At 42.2% G+C, this 26899-nt stretch overlaps 1 protein-coding gene across 1 annotated transcript in view; it reads left to right on the plus strand.

The window, feature by feature from the left end:
- FNDC3B (fibronectin type III domain containing 3B) overlaps window positions 1-26899 on the plus strand; it is a 338585-nt gene that overhangs the window by 84909 nt on the left and 226777 nt on the right. The window contains exon 3 of the mRNA XM_077880348.1: window positions 12573-12648. Within this exon, the coding sequence (XP_077736474.1) occupies window positions 12573-12648 (76 nt within the window). The remainder of the gene's footprint in view (window positions 1-12572; window positions 12649-26899) is intronic.

Consider the following 26899-nt stretch of genomic DNA (forward strand, 5'->3'; position numbering starts at 1 on the left):
AGGACAGGCCCCACACCAGGCTGTGTGCTCCTCCTTTGGAGGGAAGCAGTGACTCATTTTCTGACCATTATTGTAACACCAAGGGGAAAAGATTCTATAAGGTTGCCTCTTCCAGGGCAATGTAGAAGGTTGATTAAAGGTCAGAGGTTTGACATTGAAAGAATTCCAAATATCTGAGTTTTTGGCATTTACCTCAAACCTCAATGTTGTTACTCTGTTAGCTTGCCGATCACCAGTGGGCTTTTGGTCTCCACTTTTAGTTGAGTGGTTATTTGTGGGCTTGTAAGTTGGGTTGTTGGAAAGAATGGCTATTGTTTGATATTTTGATTCCTTTTGTTCCCTCTGTGGTGGAGGGAGTGAATAATAACTGAGGGCTTATGAGGTGCTAGGAATGGTGCTAAGCACTTATATACATCATTTCATCCAGTAATCACACACCCCATAAGGTGGTGATCATTTTTTACGGACAGAACCGGAGGCAAGAAAGGTTAAGTACTTGCATCTGGCAAATCACAGAACTGGGATTTGAGTCCATGCAGAACCTACCTTCCAGGAAGGGTGGGGTTGCTTGGGTTAAGCATATTATATTGTCTTGTTCAGGTAAACAGTTGGGAGAGACTCTGGGGACTGGGTTTTTGCCTGATAGTAAATTATACAGTTCGTTGCGAAGAGTGTTCCTGTTCTGTCATCTTCCCAGTAGCTCTGGAAGGTGGCAGTGATCCTGGATCTAGAGCTTCTGAAAATTGCCAACCAGGTGGTAGTGGTGGAGTCTGAGGCCTGGAGGCGTGGGTTGAGCTTGGAGGAGGAGCTGGGGGTGAAGTCATCCGAGGCCCAGGTCACCAGAGCTCCTCCCTTTCTTTCCTTGGGGGAATGGTTCTTTCCTGGAGATTCCCCCCTGGGGTTGTCAGCAACTTCGGAGAGACAGAGCCTGAGCCCTTGATGACAAGGAAGGGAAGCAGGGGTTCCTTGTCCTAGGGAGGCTCACCCCGGGAGCTAAGGAGATGACCTTTTTGTCTGCCTGCTTTTCCTCCCAAGCCCCGCCTTTCATTTCCATTCAAAAATTACATCAGCCCAGAGGCAGAGTTTTTGTGTCTGGAGAAGTCTAAAAACTTATTGTAAGACTTGAACCTATTAGGTTGTTTGTTTTCCATTCTGCGTTTATAATTATGTCTCTCAAGTAATGCCAAAATTACAAGAGAAAAAAACCCACCCTAAGTTTATCCTTCAAAGGGAAAGAAAATGGCCCCTCTGCTGCTTGGGCACTTCTTACGCCTCCCACCTCGGCTTCTGCTGGCTTCTGCTGGCTCTCCGGGCGGCTGCAGAAGTGAGTGTCCCGCAGCATTTGCACCGCGAGCCAGGACACCACACCCGTTCGCTAGCCAGTTCCTCGTTCCCTTTGTTTTAGATTGATGAAGGGCTGCTTGGACTTTGTCTCTCCTCAAGATGTTAATTATATGTTTCAAAATCATGTGTTCTGTTAAAAATCACTTACGCATAGCCTTGGAAGGAGACGCAGAGGCCGGGGGTTGCTTCAGGGGTGCAGAATATTGTTTTGGAGGCCTTGGGAAATAAATCTTAAGCGTTAGTTCGTTTACCACCAAGACATATTTAGTCAGTGTATATAAACAAAAGAAGTCACAGTGTGCCTGGACATTATTTGTCCCAGATGGAGTTTAAACTTGGCTCATTCTGCTGCACTGATGTCATGGTGCACAGACTGGCCCCGAATCAGAGCTGTGCACAGAACCCGCTGTGTGCTAGTGTGTGCCGAGGGCGGGGGCAGGCGGGCAGGGGCTGGCCGGAAAATCTTTGTCACATTTTTCCCTTCGTTGTCTGCAGAGACTAGTGTCAGCCCTGAATTTGGACTTGGTGCAGAATGAGGGAAGAATTGGACTAATCCGTCCATTGGTACAGCTCGGTATGTGTGCGCACCCAGGGAGAGCCTCATTCCAAGCCCGGGAGGACGAACGTGCGCCCAGCTTTCCAAAAGCTTTGCTTGCGGAGCTCTGCTACCAAGATCTAGAAAGGAAAATCTTAAAGCATTACATTTTTGAGGAGTGCTTGCAGTCTGTTTGTCTTGAAACCTTAAATCTGGACAGCTTCTTTAAACTTTTTAATGGTCTTAAGTATCCAGCTGTATGATTCTGTTTTCCTGGAATGTATGGTGGATAACCTCTCAAGCTACTTGCTTAAGTGTTTGAAAAGGCAAAGGCCTGATGCTCCTTGGAGGGTCTGGCCAAGTTGAATTCTTCCTGTGTTCTTGGAGAAGGCAGCTGATGGGTGAAGAAAAGGGTTTCCTGGAATTCTGAATAGTTAGTAGGAAATTTCCACCTACTGTGGCATTACTTTATCACTTTTTGTTGCTGACTTTCGTTATGATAATCTTAATTAGACACATTTCCAATTAATCCAAACTGTTATGTGGATGTAAAGGGCTTAGATTTCAGAACTTCTGTGAATGGATTCCAAAGTCACTATTCTTGCCCGAATCCACGGAAGCTGACCAGACACAGGAATGTGAATGAGTTGGGAGGTGAACCTTTAAGGAAAGCCAGAATGTGTCTCAGAAAATCTGGTCAGAGGTGAGAATTGGCTGGTTTTAAGGTTGTGGGTTTTGTTGTTGCTGCATTTTTTGTTTGTTGAGGCCTTTTTTGTTTTTTTTTGTTTTTTTTTGTTTTTTTTTTTGTTTTTTTAAGAAGATGAAATAAAGATTCCTTTTTTTTTTTTTTTTTTTTTTAAACCTACTCTCCCTTTAGAGGCCACTTTTTTCTTCGAGATTGGTCCCCGGTAGAAATTTGAAGAAAAAGAAGCACTAATAGTTGTTTATTGAGCACATATTACGTCTAAGGCCTAATGCCAGGGCTGCATTAGGGTTCCTTTTTTCTCTAAGTGCACATGTGAGGTATTCTCTCTCTCTCTCTCTCTCTCTCTCTCTCTCTCTTTTTTAGATGAAGGCCTATGGAGATAGAACATTAAGTGCCCTGTAAGAGCAGACCAGGATTCACCTGCTATCTGTCCGATTTGCGTTTCTCACTGTATGGCTTGGTTATCTCTGTTGATTTTTTTTTTTTTTTTTTTGGACTCTTATTTTATTTTTATTTTTATTTTTTTAAAATTTTTTAAAGTTTTTATTTATTTATGATAGTCACACAGAGAGAGAGAGTGAGAGAGAGAGAGAGAGAGGCAGAGACACAGGCAGAGGGAGAAGCAGGCTCCAAGCACCGGGAGCTCGACATGGGATTTGATCCCGGGTCTCCAGGATCGTGCCCTGGGCCAAAGGCAGGCGCCAAACCGCTGCGCCACCCAGGGATCCCTTGACTCTTATTTTAATTTCAATTCATTTTTGACCTAAAAGTAGCAGAGAGTGACCTAACTACTCAATATTTACAATCTAGCATGTTGTTTAGAAGACAGCTCTGGCCTGAGCTCCATTTAATTTTATCTCAACATCTAGCATGGGAGGAAAAGACGCTTAAACATGTGGAAGAAATATGTGCTGTTGCATACTCATTTTTAAAAAATCTTTGAAGTGCTTAAGATTGGCTTTTTTAAATTTAAAGATGGTGTTGTAGGTGGTATGGTTTTATCTAAAATTGTGAGTCCTTTTCAAACCTCTTTGTGTATGTACAGTATGATAAAAGGCAAACTCTAACTTCGGGATTTAAACGATGAATTAACTAGTTTGAAATGGAATTATTGAAGAATCAGAAAGCCAGTGTTTGGGGGATATGATTAATTTTGGACCCTTGGAAATGAGTAATGGGTTCTCCTTGACTCCTAATTAGATCTGGTTTCCCAGTATCCTACAAGTCCTCTGTTCGCAGTGTGCAAACCCATCACAAGTGTGGTAGGTGGACAACATAATCTGTGACTGCTCAGTGAGTTGACTAGATACAAAGGAAGGGAATGCTAGATTGCCTGTTGAATGCTCTTGGGCTTAGCTTTTTAGAGTAAGGGCCAAGAACCCGAAGAGAAGAAATAAACAACAGAAGAAGTTGAGGAGGCACGAGCCAGGGGCTGACTATGGATGCCTGTCAATGGTAGCAGGGTGGAAATGGAAGTGGCGGAGTCACAGAGAACAGCACTAGAGTGACGGGAAGTAGGAAAAAAAGGAAGTAGAGCTGTAGACACTACAATGCATCCATAATCTTAGAAACTTCAACGTTGGTAAAGAGGTAGGGCAGGACTTGTCCGCAGCAAACCCTGGGACCTGGCTCGCACAACCTTTGCACAACACGATCCCTGAATTATATCAGAAGTGGATTTTTTTCCATTAATGTCTTCACTGGTCTCCATGTGCTCAGTGTCTCCCATCTCAGTTTGAGTTTCTCCTTGCTCTCAGTCATTTTAGTAGTGTTGCTTTCCCACCGGGAAGGACTGCTGTTCACAGGATTAGGTCCAGGCTTTTAAGTGGGGTGAACAAAGGCTTTTCCTAGGTATCCCTGCTCTGCAGGCTCACCTGTACCCCTCTGTGCCACACGTATGCCTCTAGGGCCATGTCGGGACTCTAAATACATCCTCCCGTGCAGGCCTCCGTGCATGCGTTTGCTCGTGCAATTGTTCTTTTGCTTATCTGTTTGCAGTCTCTTGCTCCCGCCTTCAGTGTCCCTCCCATCTGTGACTTTCTCTGATTTCTCAGTGCTTTCTTTGGTGTCCATAGCTCTTAGAAGCCAAATAGTCATATGTCATTACAATTAATTGTATTTTCTACCCTTGTACCAGCACACAAATAAGTAGGATGTCCTCTTTCTCATCTTAGAATCATCAGTGCTTTATAAAGGGCCTGACACATAGTAACTACTCAGCAAATGTTTTCAAAAAATCAAGGCTTCAATAATTACATTGGGCTTTGATTTGAATAAGTTTAATGGATGGAAAGTCAAGGGCTGAATAAGTAACAACATACTGTACAGTGGTGGGGAGGGAGAGCATTCTCTGTTCTGTAAAATCCTTCCCAAACCCTGGAATATGACCTATTAGTACTCCCTTCTGATTTTATGTCAGTGGGCGTAAGCCACCAGGCAATAGTAGTGTTAATTTTAAGCAATTGAAAAAATAGAGTAATATAGAAAAGTTAGCTCTGGGGATGCCTGGGTGGTTCAGTCGGTTAAGTGTCTGCCTTCAGCTAAGGTCACATGATCCTAGAGTCCTGGGATTGAGCCCTGCATTAGGCTCCATGCTCAGCAGAGTCTGCTTCTCCCTCTCCCTGCCATTCCCCCTGCTTGTGCTCTTTCTCTTCTCTGTCAAATATATAAATAAAATCTTAAAAAAAAGAAAAAGAAAAAGTTAGCTCTAGAATATTTAATGACAAAATAGTAGGGACTGATTTCCTATCAGAAGGATGAGAACATTCTTTGTGGGTACATAATTTCTTGATTATGTCTTAGGGGGAAGAACAGTGTTAACTGAAGGACATGGCCAACATGGAAATAGGTTTAAAAGATATTGGAATATTGGGACTATAGGCAGTTAAATGTTTCTTCACTGAACTGACCTTGAGATTCTGATAGTTTGTTCAGGTTCAATGCATAGCTTACCAGAGGTGCGTGACATGAAGTACCACAGCAGCATGGGTCATATTACTCCTCGTTAGCCAGTCAAAACTAGATATGGGGTAGCTGGATCTAAATGGTGGGAGACATTTTAGAATCAGTGTGCAAACCATATTCAAGGTGGGGCTGGTTAGGTGAAAAGCAGTTTAAACTGCTCATTCCCTGTGAGTGTGTCCAGAGCCCAGCCTATGGGCATGGGGTGCATTGATGGAAGTGAGGGGTAGAAGAAGTTGTATCTCATTTGGATAGTTTTTTTTTTTTTTAAAGATTTCATTTAGAGAGAGAGAGAGAGAGAGAGACAGTGGGAGCATGAGTAGAAGCAGAGGGAGAGAGAGTGAGAACTTCAAGCAGACTCTGAGCTCTGGGCTCAATCTCATGCCCTGAGCTGAAGTGAAGATTCACATGTCCAACCGACTGAGCCACCCAGGCATCCCTCACCCGATGGACATTTTTGAGAAAGATTAACCCTGAAGTGGTATTGACAGTAACCAGATTTTGTTTTCTGTGAGCATAATTTTCAACTAAAGGAAAAGAAAGAATTATATTTTTGGTGAAGAGCTATGTGAAAAATACATTTAATAAAACAAAAATTAGTGAAGTAGATGTCATGGTGCTTCAAGTGCCCAAGGATATTTGGTAGCTGTTACTTTTAGCCAGGGAAAGCTTACATAGAATTTTGGTCTTTTAGATTCTTGGTTTTTATCTTGAAAGACCTGTAGTTGAAACCTTAGACTCTGGCATTTGTGGCTCTCTTAAAAGAGGCTTTTAACCTACATTTGGCCATCTATATTACATTTTGCATTTTTTCCATTTAAGTTAAGGCTATATTTTTATTCTTAGCAACTAGCAGCTCTTTTTTGTAATAGAATCTCTTTATTCAAGGCAGTGTACAGTTAAAGTAGCAATCTAGGACTTGTTACAAGCTGCTATTGTATTCTCTTTATAGCCCTTACCACTATCTATAAATGTTTTCTTTTTGTTTAAACTCTACACCCACCCTTCCCCTGCACTACCCTTCTTCATCCCATGTAAGTTCTGTTCATCAGCCTGAAGTGGGCCAAACTGTATTATCTAACGTTCTATTCCTAATGTCTGGCCCGTTCTGGTCTCTTACTGATATTTGCTGAATTAATAGAGATGTAGCAGTAATTCTTCTGAGGATGCTTGTTTCATGAAATGGACTTTTTGAACTCTTGAATTCTAGATTTTCAGCAGGCAGTGGCATGATTTCAGTGCATAAAAATGTCCTCCTTGGTTTGTCTGATTTCTCTTCCCTTGGTTACCTATTAATCCATTCTTGTCTTTTTTGTTAATGATGGGTGACTTTGGGAAGCATAGAAGCTAGAGATGCCATTGTCCCCGGAGCCCTCTTTTATTTTTCTTATGCCTACTCTTGGGCCATGAGAAGTGGCATCTAGTGATTGTGATAGTCAGTGATTAGCAACTTGGTGCATCTTAGGGTTCGAGTGGAATTCAAGGACTTGGCAAGGATTTTATGAGAATAAAACCTCCTCTGTATAAAAGCCACTGTTGGTTGTTAGTTAAGGGTTCCCTTACCACCTAACTGTCATATTGGGAATTATGGGCTCTGGCTCAGGGAGTGGGCTTGCATTTCTTAGAACAGAACTCGTCCTCAGAGCCTGCCTTGGAGACATGCCTTTGACCCAGGGAAGTGAGTTCTCTCCTTATAGCTGTTTATTAATGTATCTTCATAAAGAATTGACTCTGAAGCCCATGCCTGTCAGAGGAGGGAACCTGGGTAATAGAGCAGAGTGTGCATTTTGGTCAGATGGGGCTGGATTCCAGTGCTAACTCAGTCATTTTGTAGTTTTGTGACTTTAGACCAGTCATTTACCCTCTAGAAGCCTCCGTTCCCCATCTATATAATCTATATAATAATACCTCTCTGGCAGACTGTAGGGATTTAGTGATAACTGTTATTTATTATATAAAACCTAGAAAAAAAGCTATTGAAAGGAGTTGATAAAGTAGCCTGCATCATTCTGAGTTAATTTTAGAGATATGTAATGGTCTTTTGAGGGCAACGACTTTTGAAACTTACATTCTTTGGAGAAATCAGAATATTAAAAATTTTGGATCTTTGGAGTGTTCTTGCTCCTTGCTTTAAACTGAACAGGTCCAGGGGCACCTAGTTGGCTCAGTTGGAGGGTGCGACTCTTGATCTCGGGGTTGTAAGTTTAAGCCTCATGTTGGGTGTTAAAATCTTTAAGAAAGTTAAAAAAAAAAAAAAAAGCTGAACAAGTCCTCATGCCCAGGAAGAAACAAAACAAGACTGTTTGTCCTATTGCTGTAGACTGAGCAGCAGCTTCACATACCACGCGTGTCCCCTTGCCGTGACCCAGGGTGTAAGTACTTTTGGAGGCTTCCTGGTCTTGTGTGTGTGTTTTTCCTGCCAGCTTTGGAGTCAGGCATCAGGTAGGACGGGTGAGCAGATGAGACCACCAGTGGTTTTCCATCTTCTAGTACCTTTCTATTTTACCCGTCACATTTTAATCTTGGGACATTTCCTTTGTGTATGTTATTACTATAAAGATAATTATTGGTTATTTGAAGCTCATCTTCTCCTTTTTCCTGATTTGGAGCAAAGAGAAGGGACTCGAAACGTATGATGCCCACTATTCTAGTTTGCCTGAGACCAACTCTAGTCTCTAGCCCAGACACCAGGGTCTCAAAGGTGTGTACTGATGGATGGTTTGGGCCTTCAAGGGCCTGGGTAGAGCTTGCCAGGATTTCTCTGGAGTTTGGGCATCTGGAGCGTGCATGTGTATTACCAGAAAAAAAATGCTATTCTTCCTCTCATGTAATCAGAAGTCACTTTTTAAAAGGTACTAAGTATTCTTGGGGCACCTGGGTGGCTCATTCGTTTAAGTGTCTGCCTTCGGCTCTGGTCATGATCTCAGGGGTCCTGGGATTGAGCCCCACTCCTGTTCCTTGCCCAGTGGAGAGCCTGCTTCTCTCCCTCTGCCTCACCACCCCCTGCTTACGTTCTCTCTTGCTCTCAAATAAATACAGTCTTAAAAAAATTATTAGATATTCTTCGATAGACTCCGTCCTTATGTGGAACTAACTCTTCTGCAGCTTTTAGGTTGTATCGTTTGTTCCCCCTAAAGATAATCCGTTGGATAATCATAAATCTGGCTGCCGGTGAGAAGTGTTCGTTTTTACCTACTACAGCGAAGAGTAAGACAAGCCTCACAGCGTGTGGCAAGTGGAGGAAGCTCCAAAAATGAAACAGGATCCCCTCTCCTGGCACAGTTTAGGTCTTGATTGTCTGGCTGTTGGATTTAACTTTTAAGAAAACTGCAGCTGTAACATTCCATCCTTAGGCAGCCCCGTTCTCCCCACAGAAGCTTCTGTGATGGACACATACGTGGCAGGGCCTGTCTGGTCAGGGGGCTGGTAATATTTTATTTGAGGCAGAAATTAGGAATTTGCCTCCAGGAATAATCTTAGATAATCATTGATCTGGTTAATCAGGCACCCGTGATTTCAGTCGGCAACTGGAGCTTTCCCCTGCCTCGTCTACCAGGTAAGAAGCGGGTTAGAGCCGCAGCTTTAAGGAAAGGCCGGTTCACGCCTGTTGAGCGGCCTGGTGGGGCGACGCTCTCGCCTTGCTGTGTTAGCCTTTTGCTTAATTGCGTGAGTTCTACCTCTTATTTTATTGCTTAAGACTTTGGAATAATGGTCACTTCCTGTTCATTAGGTTTTGACAAACTTGCCTCTGGCTATTCTGGGCTGTGGCTGTGGCCCTGACACGTTGGCCACCGAGGTGACAAGCAAGCGTAGCCTGAGGTTTGCTCCTCTGACTTGATGAACGCGGTTCTGTTTCAACATCCCTGGGGAAGGACAGTCTATCGGCGGCTGAAATCGTCCTCCTCCGACGAGCCCCAGGACGCGGCGGGGATTGTTTTAATGCTGACTTTGGAAAAGCAGGAAATGCTCGCGAGTGGACCCCCCCCCCCAAAAAAAAAAAAGATGATGATGATGATGAGGTCTGGACGGTGATGGGCTGTCTTCCGCCGTGCAGTTATGGGAACTGGTACCAGCTCTGTCTGACCAGGCGGTGCCGCGGGCGCTTCCTAGGGCCTGTCGTCAGGTCGAGCGCACTGGGCTGCTGTGCCAAGACCTTATTTTCTGGCCCTGGCCCGGCGACCTCCGGGTGACAGAGTGCTTTCTTTGAGAGCAGGTCCGAGCCGGGAGGAAGGCACCTTGCTCCATGACGGCTCTGGCTCTTGCGAGGAAAAATGGGTATCGGGACGTGGGAGACTTGCCTGGTTCCTGCGGCGACTCGGGAGGTGACAATCTGGTTGTCACAGCAACCCGGCAGCAGGGAAAATCACAGGAACTAAACATTTGAAGAGAGGTATTTTAGTTGGACGCTTAAAAGCTCTTTACCTATCGTCCTTCTCCCTGAAGGAGCAGGGAGGGGGCAGGGGTCGCCGTGAGAGCAGCGGGACGCGTCGGTGGCTTCTGGAAGCTCTGAACCGCGGCCTGGCGTCCGTGGCCGCCAAGGGACCGTTAGAGACCCTTTCCGGGCCTGCGGGCCGCAGGTAAAGCCAGAATCTGGAGCGCGGCCCCATTCAGAAATCCCTGTTCTTGCCCAGGACTTCCCACGATACTGGTCAGTTGTACTTTGAGACCCCGTGCCCAGGACACGTGGGACACCTGGGAGAGGGGGCAAGAGAGAGGCAGTACATGAATTTGGGATTGTCAGACACTCTCTGGGGCATAGTCTTGGTGTCCTTTGATTTTTTTTTTTTCTCTCTAATTCTGCAGGCCTGTATTATAGGTCTTATCCCTAGAGGTTTCAACACAAGCAGCTGATGTCTGCTCTGTTACAGTAATGTTGGAATTGGTCTAAGGACTTTTAAAAAGACACGAATAATTTTCTTTATTGGAGTGTTTTTTTTTTTTTTTTTTATTCCGTTGTAGTCGAGTTCTGTTCTATGTTTATGTAGAAATGAAGTTAAAACTATTTTCGTGTTAGGAATAACTTTAAAAGCTTAGTTTCAAGAAAGCAATAGAAATGTTTTAATCACTCTGTAGAGATCTGAAGGGATTTCCTTTTGAGTTCTTAAAATGGCACATTGTGTTTACATTGGTGAGAATTTGAATACTTAAGACTGAAAGATTATTGACATAGTTACTGTACAGGAAAAATAAATTGCCTTGAAACCACCGTTATAATTCAAGATAATGAGAAGCACCAGGGATGATGCTTGGACTGCTTTTTCCTGAATGATCTTGTTTTCTCCAGTTAGTGTATTTCCTGATTTAAATAATTTTAATATCCCAACGGTGTCTCCTGTGGTGAATTATTAGAAGCAGCAAAATACATGGATATTAAAGGTTTAAGTTTTAAAGATGAAACGGCTTTGATCTCAAACATTTTTAGAGAATAGAAATTATGGGACATACAGTAAATAAAGTTGAGGGTTTTTTAAGTTGATTTTTCTAAATTGAATATTAAAGCTTAATTTCTAAGTTAGAATACTGTCTGCAGCGGTTTTGTTTTATGACTTTCATTCATTCAGTAGAAATAGTTACCGAGGACTTAATTTTGTGCTGCGTATACTTTTGAGCACTTATTTTATGCCAGAACTTGTCCTTCCAGGGTCAATATTAAAGAAGCAAAGACAGACCCTAAAATGACTGCTTAACTAATTGCAGTTGTAGATCCTGGGAAGGAGAAGCATAGGTGTGTGGGCTCACGTGCCTGTGTTAGCACATACAGTGGGAGACCCAACCCGTCCTGGGAAGCAGATGCCACTTCTTAAGCTGACAAGAATGACTAGGCATTCGTCACTGGTCAGAGCAGGAGTAGGGTGGGTGGTTGGCAGAGGTGCAGCAGGCCAGGGAAACCATTGCAGATAGAGGGAACAGTATGCTTGATGGTTTCGGTCAGGGGACAGGGCTTGGCTTGCTCCAGGGACCCTAAAATGAATGTGACACCCACATCCTTCCTATTTCCAGAAGTGTACAGTAATTATTTTAATAGTGTTAACCTTGCACACAGTGGTTTTTATGTACAGTTTTCAAATTCGGATTACATCCTTTGATACGTAGTTAGATACAAATTAATGATTTTTTTTTTTTCCTTTTGTTACCTAAAGGAAGTAGATTAGATCTAAAACTGAAGCTCCTGAAAGGACATCCTTGGTTGTTCCTGTGCATACTGTAGTCTTTGGTCTAGTCTTGGAAGTTGTCTACTTATATTAAATATTAGGGGTGCTTGAGTGGCTCAATCCATTGAGCATCCAGCTCATGGTTTTGGCTCAGGTCATGATCTCATGGGTTGGGGATTGAGTGCTGTGTGGGGCTTCTCACTTCAGTCGGGTGCCTGCTTGAAAAATTCACCTCCTCTGCTAGTGTATACTCTTGCATGCTCTCTCAAAATAGGTAAATAAAATTTTTAAAATAAGCAAATATTAATGTTCACTGATACTTAGATAATAGATTTAAAGATACAAGTGTTGAGGCCTATTTCTAATATTATTCATTTATTTTATAGGGTTTATTGTTAGTTCCAGAACTCTGTTTTCCAAACATTTTTCTTATAAATTGCCGCCTTTTGTTACACAGTAGAATCATATAACTCAAGTCAGTAATGGACACTTGGGAAGAGTATGCGCAACAGTGTTTGGCCAGAGCCACAGCCAAACATTTATCTGTGCCTTTGTCCTAAGCTTCTGTCCTTAGGGTTTCTGGTCTACTCTCTTCTTGATTTGTTGTTTCTACATTAGTGAAAGAAAAAAATGGAGTTTTTTAGGTTTACTGCATCGTAACCAACACAGGAGAATTCAGTTTAGCTAAGTTCAAATGCATGTACTTACCCCCTTCACATTTGAACCAGGTCTAAGACCTAGCCTAAGTCGTGTGTTTATACAGGATTCTGTGCCACATACTTCCTGTCTAGTACATAAATTCAAGTAATAAAACCGTTGAAGAGAAACCCCAGATGCTCTAGTATTAAATTGAAATTAATGTTTTTCTGTGCAGGTCATTCTCGTTCAAGTTAATCCAGGTGAGACATTTACAATAAGAGCGGAGGATGGAACACTTCAGTGCATTCAAGGTAAGGAAATTCTTGTCAGCCTTCCAATCAAAGGAGTTCCTCTTTTATTTATTGTTTTAAGGAAGTAAAGTTTTTCTTTGTGTCTGTGTGTTTTTTTCCGGAAGTAAAATCTATCTTGGATTTTCAGAAACTTAAATTTTTCTGTAAAATAGGGTCTTGATGTTAATGTAGGCCTATGATATATGAGGGACAAAGTGAAATGCCTCTAGTATTCTGTTGACTTTTCAGTGAGTTAATTTAACCTGGGAAAGCTTGTAGTGTCTTTTAATAAGTTATGGAATTTGGAAAATGTTTGAGATTTTGAAAGACTTGAAATTTTCAGCTGAGAACAGGAACTTTTTCAAGCTAGTTCAAGGTTTCAAGTATATATTGGGATGCTAACTAGTTGATGATTTTCGAGGTAAAAATCTCTAAGTGTCTGTTATTTGTTACTGGTTAACAGATTATTCCAAAATTTAGTGGCTTAAAATAACAACATGAATTATCCCACAGTTTTTGTGGGTCAGGAATTTGCTGTGTCCCACGGCCCTGTGCCTCTCAAGATGCCGAAATCCAGGTGGGGGTTAGAGCTGCCATCTTTGTAAGGCATGAATGGGTCCGTCTGTTTCCAGGCTTGCTTGACGGAGTTTGTTGGTAGGATTTCGGTTTTTGTGGGCTGTCGGCAAGAAGCTTCCCTTAGCTCCTGGCTAAGTGGCTTCTGCATGAGACAGCGGGCTTCATCGGGGCAGCAACTGGAGGGCAAGGGGGCGGTACTAGGTCCAGCCCACTCAAAAAAGGGAATTTGCACAGTGTGGGGACATAGGCAGGTGGGAATCACTGGGGGTCATTTTAGGAAGCTACCCACCATCGTCCACCTTCGGTCCCTAATAATTCCTGTCCCTCCATTTGCAGAATATTCCCTTGCACATTCTCTAAATGTCTTATTCCATTACAGCCTCAGCTTTGAATCCAGAATCTTGTCATCTAAGTAAGTTCCAGGTGTAGATGACATTCCTTGGGTTTAGTTCTTTCAGTACGACTGCTAGGGCATCTCAGTCTCTAGTTGTATGTACAGTGCTTCCTCTCTGTAGTTCACTGTAGAAAGAAGTGACTTAGGTGTTGAACCATAAGAAGCTCAGTCTACTGCCTGTGTACACTGCTGTGTTGGAGGGCACTGTTTGTGGCCGCTCTTTCTGGCAGTGATTGGGATTATAGGGCAAATGGCAAACTGGCATGTAATAGAGTTTGATACTAGGTTATCGATTGGTCAAGAATTTAATCAGAGGCCTTATTTTTAATTACTGGACTTGCTCACCAATACATAAATGAATGGATGAAAATGCCCTTTAGATTTAGTTTCCCATAATGAGCAGCATGGAAAAAGATGATTTTTCTCCTGCTTTAATAGCAGAGCATGCCGCTTTGTAGTTGTGCTACTTGTTTTTGTACCTATAAGAACAAAATTTAGGAAAACTTTTACTTTTGGAGAAAGGAGTGTGTTTTCAAGAATTCATGCCTAATGAATTCTGACTGCAGTTTGATAATCTGAAATGGCTTAACCGTTTTATTAATGATTTTTACTGACTGCATTTCTCTGACCATTATGTTCCTGAAATTGATCTTTGGTGTTCTGAGTCATTTAAAACCTGAAACTAGGCTTTCGTGATGAATCATACAGAGAAACTTCAGGTGAAAGAAGAAAGGAAATAGATATTTTAAAATAGTATGGGATATAAAATCTACCTACTTGTTTTATAATAAATAGATATTGGCAACAAATAAAACCTCAAAATCCACTTTTAAATTCTAATTTAAAGTAAAAAAAAAAAAAAAATCCTGCTAGGGAAAAAAAAAAAGTTATTGCACCTATGTAGAATGAACCTGGTACTTTCAGCTCAGTAGGAAAGCATTTGAGCTTGATCCTGGTTAACAGTGGAGCCCCATGAATTAATTGGCAGGTAGACTGTGTTCCTCTACAACCAAGTGTGTGTAATAGAATCCATAAAAGCAAATTGCTGAATAGATCTACATATATGAAATCCACTCCTTATGCTGCCTGCTTTTATTGTTGTGTGTGTGTGTTCATCAGGTTAGCCTCTCTCCCACTTTTTTTTTTTTTTTTTTTTGGTTCATGTCAGTAACTGGTGTATTCTGCGGGGAATGTTGCAAGTATATCACCGTGTTCACAATGGAGCTTTGTATTTATTCATGATGATACCTTGAGATAAGTGACATTAACACCCCCTTCCAGTGATTTCAGAAATGCCTTTGACTAAAGCAGAATTGTGGAGCCATTTATCTTTGGCGTCCCCAGCCTTCCTATCCTTTGTTCTCTTCTGAACACCCAGATGCTATGGTTATCTTCACTTGGGGCATCGTGGTACCTGGCCCGATGACTTGAAATGACACAGGATAGATGCCAGGACCTAGGACGGGGGACTAATTGGTTTGCTAGGGCTTGAGAAGCCCTGGGGCGACAAGATGAACTGCGGGAGCTGGAAGGAACCTGGAGTCTCCAAGGACCCATGGACTGTCACCGTTGCATAACAGGCGGTCGTTGAGCACCTCCGCCGGCCCCCAGCCTAAAATAAGCCTTCTTGTGAGTTCCAGTATGAGTTGGGGAATGCTCATTCCAGGTGGTAGAGCAGGTCAACCTAGAATGTGGGAATAGGCGGTAAGTTTGTAAATTCCAGTATAAATTGTGACATCTTATTCTTTCACCTTTATTAACATTCCTGTCGTTGCTAATATTTGGCTCTTATGCTGTGCTCTGTATTCCCTCAATGGGTATGACACCTAAACAGGAGGCTGAGGCCCGCGGAGGTTAATCCACTCGCCTGAATTCACATCGTTAGAAGAGGCGGGGTTCAGTTTTCATTCCTGGTTTGTCTGACTGGAGGGCACGAGCTCTTTATTGTGTGGCTCTGTGCCTTTACATCAGGGGACTCCAGCAGTAGGGCTCTGTTGTCTTGGGCATGTGACAAGAGTGAGGTGGGGTCCTGGTTCCTATTCCTGCAATAAGAGGATTCTGGGCGGGATAGCAGCAGGAGAACTCAGATGGCCAAAGATGAAGGAGAGATGGTTTGCAGAGCAAAAGCATATGGTAGAGGCTGGGTCTTTGGGAGGAGGCAGATGTCCTGTTCCCAGGACTAAGAGCAGACAGTGTGACACAGCAGTACTGATTTAGAGTTCCTTAAGTTATTTCTGCCCAAAGTTAGGACTGAGCCCAACGTTGGGGTGGGCTGAGCCTCCAGGTGGGGCTTCCAGCTCCAGCTACTGGAAGAGGCAGGGTAGAGTGGGAGAGGGCTGGTAATGTGGAAGGCAGTCTTCTTGCCTACCTTTAAGAAACCGATCAGGAAAAGATCTGAAATTGAATCATATTGTAACGGGTACTTTCTGAAAGAAGCATTTGCATGGTACTAGAGATTAAAGTTAAGCAAGTGGAGCCCTAGTTGTGCTCTTTCAGCACCAGCCAGCAGGTGGGGAGGTGGTTTTGGGGCTGGGGTGGGGATGGGAGGAGTGGAAGTTCCAAGCTGCCTTTCTGGAAATTTGGAAGTCCTAACCATTGCTTATACCATGGTTGAAACTGTCAGTTTAATAGGTTTGCTATTGCCACACTGCTATTTCAGCAGGTTAGGGATTGCTGCTGGGGGTGGGGAGGGGGCCAGTTAGGGGCAGGGAGCCGAGTTGGGTGCTGGGCCTTCTTGGAGACTTTGAAATGACACCATTTGAGGTCAACCCTCTTTACTGGTAGTTGAATTTGTTAGCCTAGTAATGTTCTCTGTAGGACATTTATGACGTCACCAGCAAGACACCAGAAGCTCACTGTGATGCCATGAAGAGGCGGTTTGGAAATTCAAATTAGTATAAAGAATATGGTTACTCTGGGGGGAAAAACAAGATTTTGTTTTCATGAAAATGTCCTTGGTGATAATGAAGGAAGAAAAACACAGGAAACATACAATATGCTGTGAAAGCAGATTCATTTCTAATGGAATATTTCTCAATATTTTCCACGAAACATGAATCATAGGTCTTGAGGGGGCCACAGAAGGTCATAGTTTATTCTCACTTGGAGGCAGCCCTGTACCTATGGCATCCTAGACAAAAGATTTTTCTTTCCTAGGCCAGATGAAAGTATAAAGAGCCAATTGTTAGGGGGGAAAAAAAGAATCTTAGCAATCAATATGAATTCTTGCCTTTGCTTAAATTCAGGAATTAATAGAGGGCAGCTGCGGGTCTCTCCCATTATTTTTGTATCCTTGTCTAGGCTGAGGTGCTGGCAACACAGCCTTCCTTCCTGTCCACACATGCCATCTTTTTATCTGGGCCATTTCTCTGTTCCCTGTAAAATCCTTCAGCCAAAACAAATAGCACACTTCCTTTAGGGCTCCAGGTCTGTCTCCTCCAGAAGCCCTCTTAGACCACTCCGTTCCGTTTCGACTTCTGCGTTCCCGGAGGACAGGTGGAGGTGGCATTGTATAGAGCAGGCCGGTTATGCGTGGACCTTTCTGGAGCTCTTGTATTACACTGTGAACCCGGTCGTGACAGAGCATCCTCACCCTCCCACCCAGCCCCGCAGCCTCTTGATAGTTGCTAACCAGATCCTTGACTGACTCTGGCATCCCATCAGTTGTGATTTTTTTTTTGTTTGTTTTTGCTTTTAAATCTTATTATTGTGCTGGGAGCTTAAAGATGTTTATTAGGTCAATACTTTTCACGGTCTCTAAAGTCTCCATAGAAGAACTTCCACATTTCAAAAACATTGGATCATTGAAGCAAATCAGTGTCCTTTGGAGAAGCATGTTTAGAATCTAAAATACTTTCATGTTGACCCAATATTAAAACTGCAATTTGTGTGTGTGTGTGTGTGTGTGTGTGTGTGTGTGTGTATGTGTTTTAATTCCTGTTTGAAGACTTCTATACAAAACTGTGAGCCCGAAGAAAAGCAGTGGATGTCATGGTGATAGAAGAGAAAACAAAGTAAAGTGCTTGGGAAGCACCATTATTTTTAATAAAGAGTTCTATTTAAGGATACCTAATTGCTGGTGTGTTTTGCCCACAATAATGTAGACACCTTTTACGGATGGGGTTTACTCTGCTGGCTTGTATTGAGTGGACTGAGTCCTTGAAAGGCCAGCAGAATGTGTGAAGCCCTGACACGGCTGTAGCTGGGCTGTAGCTGGGCCGCCGTTAGAGTGGGGGTCCCCCGCCCCCCGCCCCCGGCCTTACTCTCTGCAGGCCTTCTTCAGCTCTGTGGCTGATTCTCCTCCTGCCCCACTGAGTGTGGGAACCGTATCATTGATGAAGACCATGCTCTGCTCAGGGACTCTGTGAATGACACCATTGAGAGCCATTCCACATTTCTGAATCTCTTCGTTTGTCTCCCATCCCCCCCTCCCCTCTTTGTATGATTCAGCATCCAGACTGCCACGGGGACTTTAATGTTACTCCCCCCACCCCCATTCCCTTATTTGGTACTTTAAGTGCATTTATTAGACTTGTTTGGCACATTAAAACACTGACCTGTCATTCTTGCTGAGAATTTTATGACAGGTCCTGGGGAACTCTCGTCTCTTGCTTTGTGTACCGAGAAATGACATGAATGGTGTCGGGGCGAGGGTTTACAAGCTGAGGTAGACTATAATTTCACAAGCAGAGCTTCTATATGATCCACTCCTTTAAAGCAGACTCTGCATATAAATAAGAAATTCTTGTTTCAGTGGCTTAGGACGTAGGGAGAAGACCTGTGGTAAATGAAGTCTGTCTTCTAAGGCTGATTGAACCCTCGCCTTGGCTTACATCTGCAAACGAGTTTCTCAGCAAAAATATTTAGGTGATTTGAAGGTGAAGTGTGAGTGCCTTAGCTGCCTCGGAATCTTCGCAAACTTTCATTGCATTGAACACGTAATTGTTATTTGATTATATTTGTAGAATGCATTATAAGTGGAAAATGTTTTTCTTATTACAAGACTAGGATTTTGAGGGGTTCTTTGGCTATGCAAGAAACTCCCTGGGAGACTCACTAATTTTGCAGTGGTGGAGGAGGGCGTTTTGTGAGTGATTGCTAATCTGAAATGTTATTGTGAAGAGGTAGGCCTCCTTCGAAAATCTTTTAGAATTGCCCAGGCTAGCCCCAGCGTCCTGCCTGTCTTTCTGATTGATCCAGAACTGTATTTGGTGAGAGTCAGCTCACAGTCCTCCAGTGAGGTTCTACGCTGGGAGAGTCTAAGTTTTGAGGAAGACTGAATTCCTCTCCATTTGCCAGTTCATCTTCTCTCTCTTAAATGCTAGCTGCAGGGCAAGGCAGTCTTTTGGCCTGTGTGCGTCTGTGTATGTGTGTAATACTGGGTCACAGGTCACTTTAAGCATTTTGGAGTATACCTGACCTCTGAATTGTTTGAGAGCTCTCTTTTGAACGGGATGATTTGACTTTTCTGTCACTACATAGACATGTACAGCCATTTGTTGCAAATAGGCATTCTGGAGGTGGACCTGACAGGCCTCTTTGAGACCATAGCTTGGTGCTGAGCAACTAGAAATTGACTGGGAGCACGGTCTCCGCAAGAGCTGGTAAGTAGTGAATGGCCTAGAGCAGAAAGTCCAGTTTATGGAAGGGCAGGGAGGAAAGTCTGTGATCACACATGCAGCTGTCATGCTGGGATTGAGTAATGTCATGAGGCTGGGTTACATCAGGGCCAATGATGTTGCTTCCCAAGAGGTGTAAAGTCCCTCTCAAGGGAGGTACCCAGTGTGTCTGCTGCTTTCTGCCCTTCTCCTTCTGCCCTTGACAGTTAGCTTGACGGTTTATATCTGTTCTTGTATTTACATAATGAATTCAAAACCTTCACCCAATACTATGTCGTCAGACTTTGGCCTTTTTCTCCCAGTAAAGTATTAGTGATTTGAGTTAGAAATTATGAGGATGATGTTTCAAGAGTCAGTGCTATGTAGTATGACTCCTGGTTGTTCGCTAGTGAATGCTTAACCTCTTAGTCTCCATTTTCTTTCATAAAGGGGGAATAATGCTAATACCTATCATCGTAAGAGCCTTCATTGCCATCATCATCACCATTATCTAGTAATGTACACAGCTTTGCTGGTTATTCTGTTCTAGGGAGAGGTCATGATAAATGTAGGCAATGGCTTGGTCATTGGACTCATGGAAATCAGTGGAAGGCCTGACCTCTATTGTATTGCCTGCATATCCCAGGCTTGCTTTCATGGGGTTGATGGTGATGGCAGCAGATCAAATGTTTTTGATAAAGATGTGTGGGAATGTATAGATTGTTCAGATGCAGGTTGTGGATAAAACCACGGGCCCACTGTTCCAGACATTTACACTAAGCTCTGTTGTAGGTCAAGCTTCAGATGCTGCTTTTCTTTGGGGTAATAAGTAGTTAGCCCTCACAACGCGCCTGAGTGGCCATATTCAGACAGGCCTATAAAGCTGTGACTCTGGGTGTGCCTTGCCTTCTACGTTTTGATTAAATTCCACACTATTTTTATTTTTTTTTAATTATTTTTTAAGTAGGCTCCACTCCCATTGTGGGGCTTGAACTCAAGACCCCCTCAGATCAAGAGTCACATGCTCCACTGAGCCAGCAGAAGATCCACATTTCATACTACTCTCCTACTACTTTGAATCTTCATTTGTGCATCCTGCTGTTAGGCAGTACTGAGGGGCTGTAAGGTGTATGGGTAAGATCTTTGTGGGTTTTGGAGTGAGGTGACCTGGTTTAGAGACTTCTTGCATCTTACTCGTATATCACAAAATTAGTTACTTCTCTACACCTCTGTTTCCTTATCTGTAGAAGTGGAATGACATCGATCTTGAAGGGTTACCCTAAGGATTAAATGATACATTGTGTAGAAAGTTTTAGAGTCATTGTAAGTTCCAGTAGGTAGGAGCTGTTGTTAGGCCCTCTGTCTGCATTATGGCCAGACCTGGAATGACTCTTCATTTTTGTTACCTGTCATTTTTAAAGCATTCCATCCAGGAAAGCCTATGTAAGGGGATTGGCTAGGATTTTCTTTCTTTTTTTTTTTTTTAGATGTCTTCACATTCTTGTCGTAATGCTTCAAAGTAATGCATTCAAAAATTATGCAATGAGAATTTAGCTTGGGCGCCCTTTTGCCTTTCGGATTGTTGAACAATGGTTAAAATGTCATTTCTGAAGGTACCACTGCTTGGAGTTCCTTAAATGTCGCAGATCTTTAAGAAAAGGCATCAGTGTCCCATTATGTCATTTGTCTGCCACATTTCATAGCTTGTAGTCTTTGGGGTCTGTCTTCTTTCTGTATTTTTACTCCTACAACTTGAAATGGAAAGCATTGGAAGGGTCTTTAAGGAAGACCATAAGGGGCTCCTTAGAGGCAATGTTCTTCAGGGTAGGGGTCAGATCTAGTGATCTTCGTATCTCCGTGCCTATCCAGCACCTACTAGGCATCCAGAATAAAGGAAAGTCACTAAGGAGTTGCTAAAAATTCATGTCAAAGTGATGGAAAAATTCAGTTACTTCACAGAGGTTCTTTTTTCTTTTTGCTTGTTGTCCTACTTAATTATATTTACTCTCAGTTTTTCAAATTAGGACAATGAATCCAGGTAAGAGTCTTTTCAAAAATCACAGAGCAGTTCTGAAGAAGTCCATTATGGGTTAGATCTGCTTACCTGTAAAAGTGTGAGGGGATGATTATTCATTCTTAAAATTTTTTTCCTTTTGTGAAGAGTAGGCTGAGAATATCTTAGAAAATATTTTAAGGCTGTTTAATAGTAAAAGACCAACTTTATCTTTTGTATTATTAGAAAATATTTTTGTGTAGATTACTCATTAATGTTTTATAAATGTTTTTATGCAATTAACAATTACTGTATTTGTAGTAGTACACCCTCAAACACCCAGGAATAGAGCACACTTTAAATTGTAAAGGAGTCTGGTTACTGAATTAAATGGAGTAATTTTTCTCTACCACCAGTGTGATGGGAGGGATTGGGGGGGAGGTGAGATGGGGGAGGGGGAGGGTCAGCCAGGGGAGCTGGGGTGAGGGTGGGGGTGGGTCGGGGGTGTGTAGAAATGGGAACAGAAATCAGAGGTGCTTAGGAGGTGATCATGACTTGCTGGCCAACGGGAGACACACTGAAGAGAAGGAGTGAGCGATGGGCACTAAGTGAATTGTACATTCTAAGATAGGAGGAATCTGGTCTTTTAGAAAAATTTTTGTCCTTTAATAGTGAACATGTTGTACTCCATCCTCATTGGACAAGCAATAGGATGAACAAAAAAGGTTTAAAAAAAAAAGTAAATACTTTTTTCTGCTTGTCAACTTGGCTATTGCTTCTCTGAGGCAGTTTTCAGTGAGTCGAAAGTCATTTTGCAGACTATTTTTGAGGATGTGAAGACAGCTTGGTAAAAGGGGAGTATGTTTTAATGCTTCTTTCTGGGACCATCTAAAAGCTGGCCCCAGAATTAACCCACATCAGTGCCTTTCCTTAATGATGCTTGGTTTGGGGTTCTCTGAATATACCTACATTTCTTACATGGTTCCATGTAACCTCCTCTCCCCTCCCTGACCCTCCTCCTTTTACAGTTTGGAGAGAAAAGTTTTTTTCAGCTCTTCAAGTCTTCCTGTATCTTGAGTCAAAATGGAAGCATTTCATACTTTAAATACGATACCTTTATGGACACTTTATAGGTTACATTATAGAGCCAGAATTAACACCAGTTTTGTGGTAACTTTCTAGCTATAGGAATCTCCACATTTTTACTTAATTTTAAAAGCTTCCAATTATTAGCAAATGGTAATTTCTATTTTTTAAAAAACATTTATTTATTTTAGAGAGAGGGAAGGAGAGAGGGAATCTCAAGCAGATCCCACACTGAGTGTGGAGCCTGATGCAGGGCTCCATCTCACAACCCTGAGATGACCGGAGCCAAAACCCAAGAGTTGGAGGCTTAACCGACTGAGCCACCCAGGCACCTCATTCTTAGTGTATTTTTGATTGAAAGTGTTATTCTGTTAGAGGACTGACTATATGAATTCTGTTTTGTTTTGCAGTTCTCATTAAAGTGGATATATACACTTAGTTTATGTAAATGTCCTATTAAACTCTGGTTTGCTTGTTCTTTTCTTGAAGTGCCAAGTCTTTAACAGTTGTCCAGGATTGGATTATTTTGGTTATCCAGGATTGGATCTTTTAACATCTGTTGGGTGGGGGTGGTTCACTAGATGAGCAGTGTCAATTTTCTGTGGCTGTTGGACCAGCATAGAAACAATGTGGATGAAATGAGTACTTTGGCACAACTAGAATTTGTCTCCTCTTGTTGAGGAAGAACAATCTTTGCTGGTAGTATAATCAACCTTTATACTTAAGTTGTCTTTTTTGGGGGGAGGGACAGGGAGAGAGGGCAGAGAGAGAGAGAATATCTTAAGTGGGCTCCATGCCTCCATCTCACCATCCAATCTGAGTTGGACCCTTAACCGACTCAGCCACTCAGGCATCCCAGTACTTAAATTGTCTTTGAGTGTAAGCATGAAATAGTCACAGAATGTTAAGAAAATAATAGCTCAAGCATGACTGTTATCCTACCAATTAGAAATGAAGATCTGAGTTAATTTCGTTAATTTAGTCTTTTCTTTTTTAATTATTTATTTGAGAGAGGGAGAGTGAAAGAGTGAGGAGCAGACTCCTCGATGAGCAGGGAGCCTGACGCCAGCCCTCCAGCTCCATCCTAGAACCCTGAGATCACAACCTGAGCTGAAGGCAGACACTTAACTGACTGAGCTACCCAGGCACCCCTGGTTAATTTATTCTTCACGATCAAGATGGTATTTATTCTGTTGGTCAAGCATTCACATTTTGAATGACCTAGTTCCTACATCATATGCTTAAGATAACATCTCTGACATGTCAGAATTTTATTAATATTTTAAATTTAAATTTATTTATTTTAGAGTTTTAAAGCCCGTTGTATTAACATAGTGGTTTGCGGGATCCCTGGGTGGCGCAGCAGTTTGGCGCCTGCCTTTGGCCCAGGGCGCGATCCTGGAGACCCAGGATCGAATCCCACGTCGGGCTCCCGGTGCATGGAGCCTGCTTCTCCCTCTGCCTGTGTCTCTGCCTCTCTCTCTCTCTGTGTGTGACTATCATAAATAAATAAAAATTAATAAATAAATAAATTTAAAAAAAAAACATAGTGGTTTGCTAATTTTGCACATCAGACTACCTAGGGAACTTTAAAAAAAAAATAGGCAGTTGATCTTTAGGCTAGTTTTTAGGAAATTGTAGATCATAGAAGGGTAAGGCCTGGGCGATTATAGTTTCGAAAAGTTTCACCATTGATTCTAATATGCCGTGGAGATTGAGAATCTCTGGTTCCCCTAATCCTCAGACTAGTTTAAACCCCTAGGCCATGCATTTCCTAGTACATCACACTGCAGGTGCTGCATATCTGTGTCCATTTCATTCAGGTTAGTGTTCCTTGGATGGTTTTGCATTTTTTTCTAAGTGCTTAAAGATCTTTTATCTTGCGTTCATATACTTATTAATTAAAATTGCTCTTTAGTTTTTGTTATACACTTCTGTAAGTATTTAAACAAGGGTCATCAAAAGAGGAATTTGAGGTCATTCCTCTTGCAGAGTACAGATTTGTTTTACTTTTATTTAGATGTAAACACAATTATTCACCTATTCTGTTGTAAACTAATACAATTCAGAGTTGATTAGAACACATAAGATTGTGCAGGGTGGATGGATTTGAAAAGTGAGATGGAAAAGAACCATTTTACAACTTGGTGCTCGAGAAGCTGCTTTTAGCCTCTTTCTATGTATGAAAGAATTGGGCTGGCACGGTTGCTTCCCTCTTTTGTTTCCTTCATTCTAGATTTTGCCCAGTATGTTGGAAAGGATGTAAGTACCCAGGAAACATCTTGGCATTAGACTCAGGTAGTCCCCACAGCATATCTGAATCCAGGGTATTCTATCTGGTGTCAGATGCTGATAATTACCAAGAACTTGAGCATGGAGGGCTTGTTAAAATACAGATTGCTGGTACCATCCCCTGGGTTTTTGATTTAGGTTTGGGGTGGTGGTGGTGGTGGTGGTGGTGGTGGTGGTGGGGTTGTACTGATAATTTGCATTTTTAAGAAGTTACCCCAGGCGATACTGATGTTCTGTGTTCTGAGACCAGGCTTTAAGAACAGCTGAGGTGAAGTAGGAGATTGTCGGGGTGAGGGGGCCCTTGGAAGGAAATGGGATTTACAAAAGTAATGCCCTTAAACAAAAGAGAGAACACTTGAGATACATTCTGGTCACAAAATGGACAAAAGGGGGGAAAAAAGTGCATGTGAATGCAGAAAACTAAGAAAGAATTGGCTCAAATTCTTTAGTCATAAGCTCAAAGATAGAATTTTTTTCTTGGTCTGAAATTTTTTTTCCCCTTCCTCTTCTAGAATTTTAATGAACTGATGTCTGAATCAGGGACTCTATTTTCAGAGGATCTGTTTGTAAATAGTCTTTCAAGTTTACCTCTTCTAAATCAATTGCCATTTTATCAGGAATTCCTGTTTCTTTGCGCCTCCATTCCCGCATACTGAGAATAAATATGATTGGCAAAGATATCTTAGGAATATTTTTAAATTTAATGAATGTAACATTATGTATATTAGGGATCATGGAGTTATGAAACTTTAAATATGGAAAGTATTCCAAACAGAGAAACCGTACCACACTTTATGCAGGTAACCAGCAAGTGCATTCCCTCCCCCACTTGGCTGTGTCATAGTAAAAGAAAAAACCTAAAGGGGAGGGGAAAAAATGGGTAGACCGATATGGAAATTGGCTTCGGCATGTGTATTCTAAAGAAACAGGAAGATTTTAGATCATAAAACTAGGGGGAAAGGAAGTGACTCAATTCAAAATAGAGAGGACTCCGCACCAGTAAGGATCTGGAATGGAGGAACCGCGTCTGCAGAAGAGGAGAAGGGAGCCATGGGAGGCCGTTGGGGTTGGTGAAGGACTCCATAGTAACGTGGAAAACAGGATTATACATGTTGTTTCTTTTCTTTCTTTTTTTTTTTTTCTCCTGCGGACAGGGTACCATTGTAGAAATTTAGAACTTTGTGCCCTGTTTAAAAAATCTGTTTTCAAGGGTCAAATTGAATTCCAGACCGATTATTAGTAATTAAAGTTACAGCTCTTGGGGAGCTTTCTCATGCTCTCTAGTTCTGCTGCTGCTCTGCGACTTGAATTCATTGATCATTTTTCTACTCCTCATTGCACCTGTCATGCTGGTATCAGCAATTAACATTCCTCAGAGGCAAGTAGAATGCCAGCCTCCATCTCAGATGGAGCTCAAGAACAACAGGTACATTCTACCTGTTTCTGGGCTTTACCCAGGGTAGTCAGAAGGCAAGTCATTAACCACAGAGCCGACTTTGGAGAAAATGAGAGTCTTTCGAATCTGAGCCAGAGTGCTGCAAAGTGGCCCTGGGTAATGTGTTTAGGAGACCTGGGGAACGGCTCAGCAGAAGGGTGAAATAGCCTTGCTAACCTGGCCTCTTTAAATGTATGTCGAGCCTGTTTCCTTTTGTTGATGTAATTCTTCACTTTGCCCCTTCCACGGATTCTCTGTTTTTTGCATCTTTTTGTTGTTATTGACTCACATTCGCATCCAGGTCACTGGACTTGAACTCGTTGAGTAAAAATCAGCTGATTATATGGTTTTCTTCTTCCCTTTTAAAAGAAGAAACCTGACAAAACCTTGTGGCTCTGATGAGAGGAAGAGTCCCTGGATACAAGGTTAACTTCCTTCCCATTCAGTCTAGTTCCGTGGATCAGAGCCTCACTTTCCTCACCTGAGAAGAAGAGGATTGGATCAGATTGTGTCTAAAATTCTTAACTTTTCAACTTCTCTTTCCTCTCTCACTTGAATTCCTCTGGAGTTCTCTGCCATTTATATGTTTCTAATTTTCATGAAAAGACTAAGCTCTTCTCGAAGAGGTTCAAGTGTGGGCAGATTTCAAGAGCTTAATTATCAAGAGCAAATTTCAAGAGTTTTCTATTTGCAAGTGAGATGGTAAATTATCATTTGAGACTCTTTAGATAGTATGTGAATTGCTCTAAAATTTATTAGCAGCAAGTTAATCTTTACTCGGAACAAAAAAGGGAAAGAAAATTATCCAGGGTAATTTTTTTTTCTTGTTTCAATAATTGCCATATTTTTTAAAATTTAGAGACTATTAGTTTCTGTAATCAGACCCACGTAGGTAAAAC

This window comes from Canis aureus, chromosome 31 (assembly GCF_053574225.1).
Source record: "Canis aureus isolate CA01 chromosome 31, VMU_Caureus_v.1.0, whole genome shotgun sequence".
Classification (NCBI taxonomy): Eukaryota; Metazoa; Chordata; class Mammalia; order Carnivora; family Canidae; genus Canis; species Canis aureus.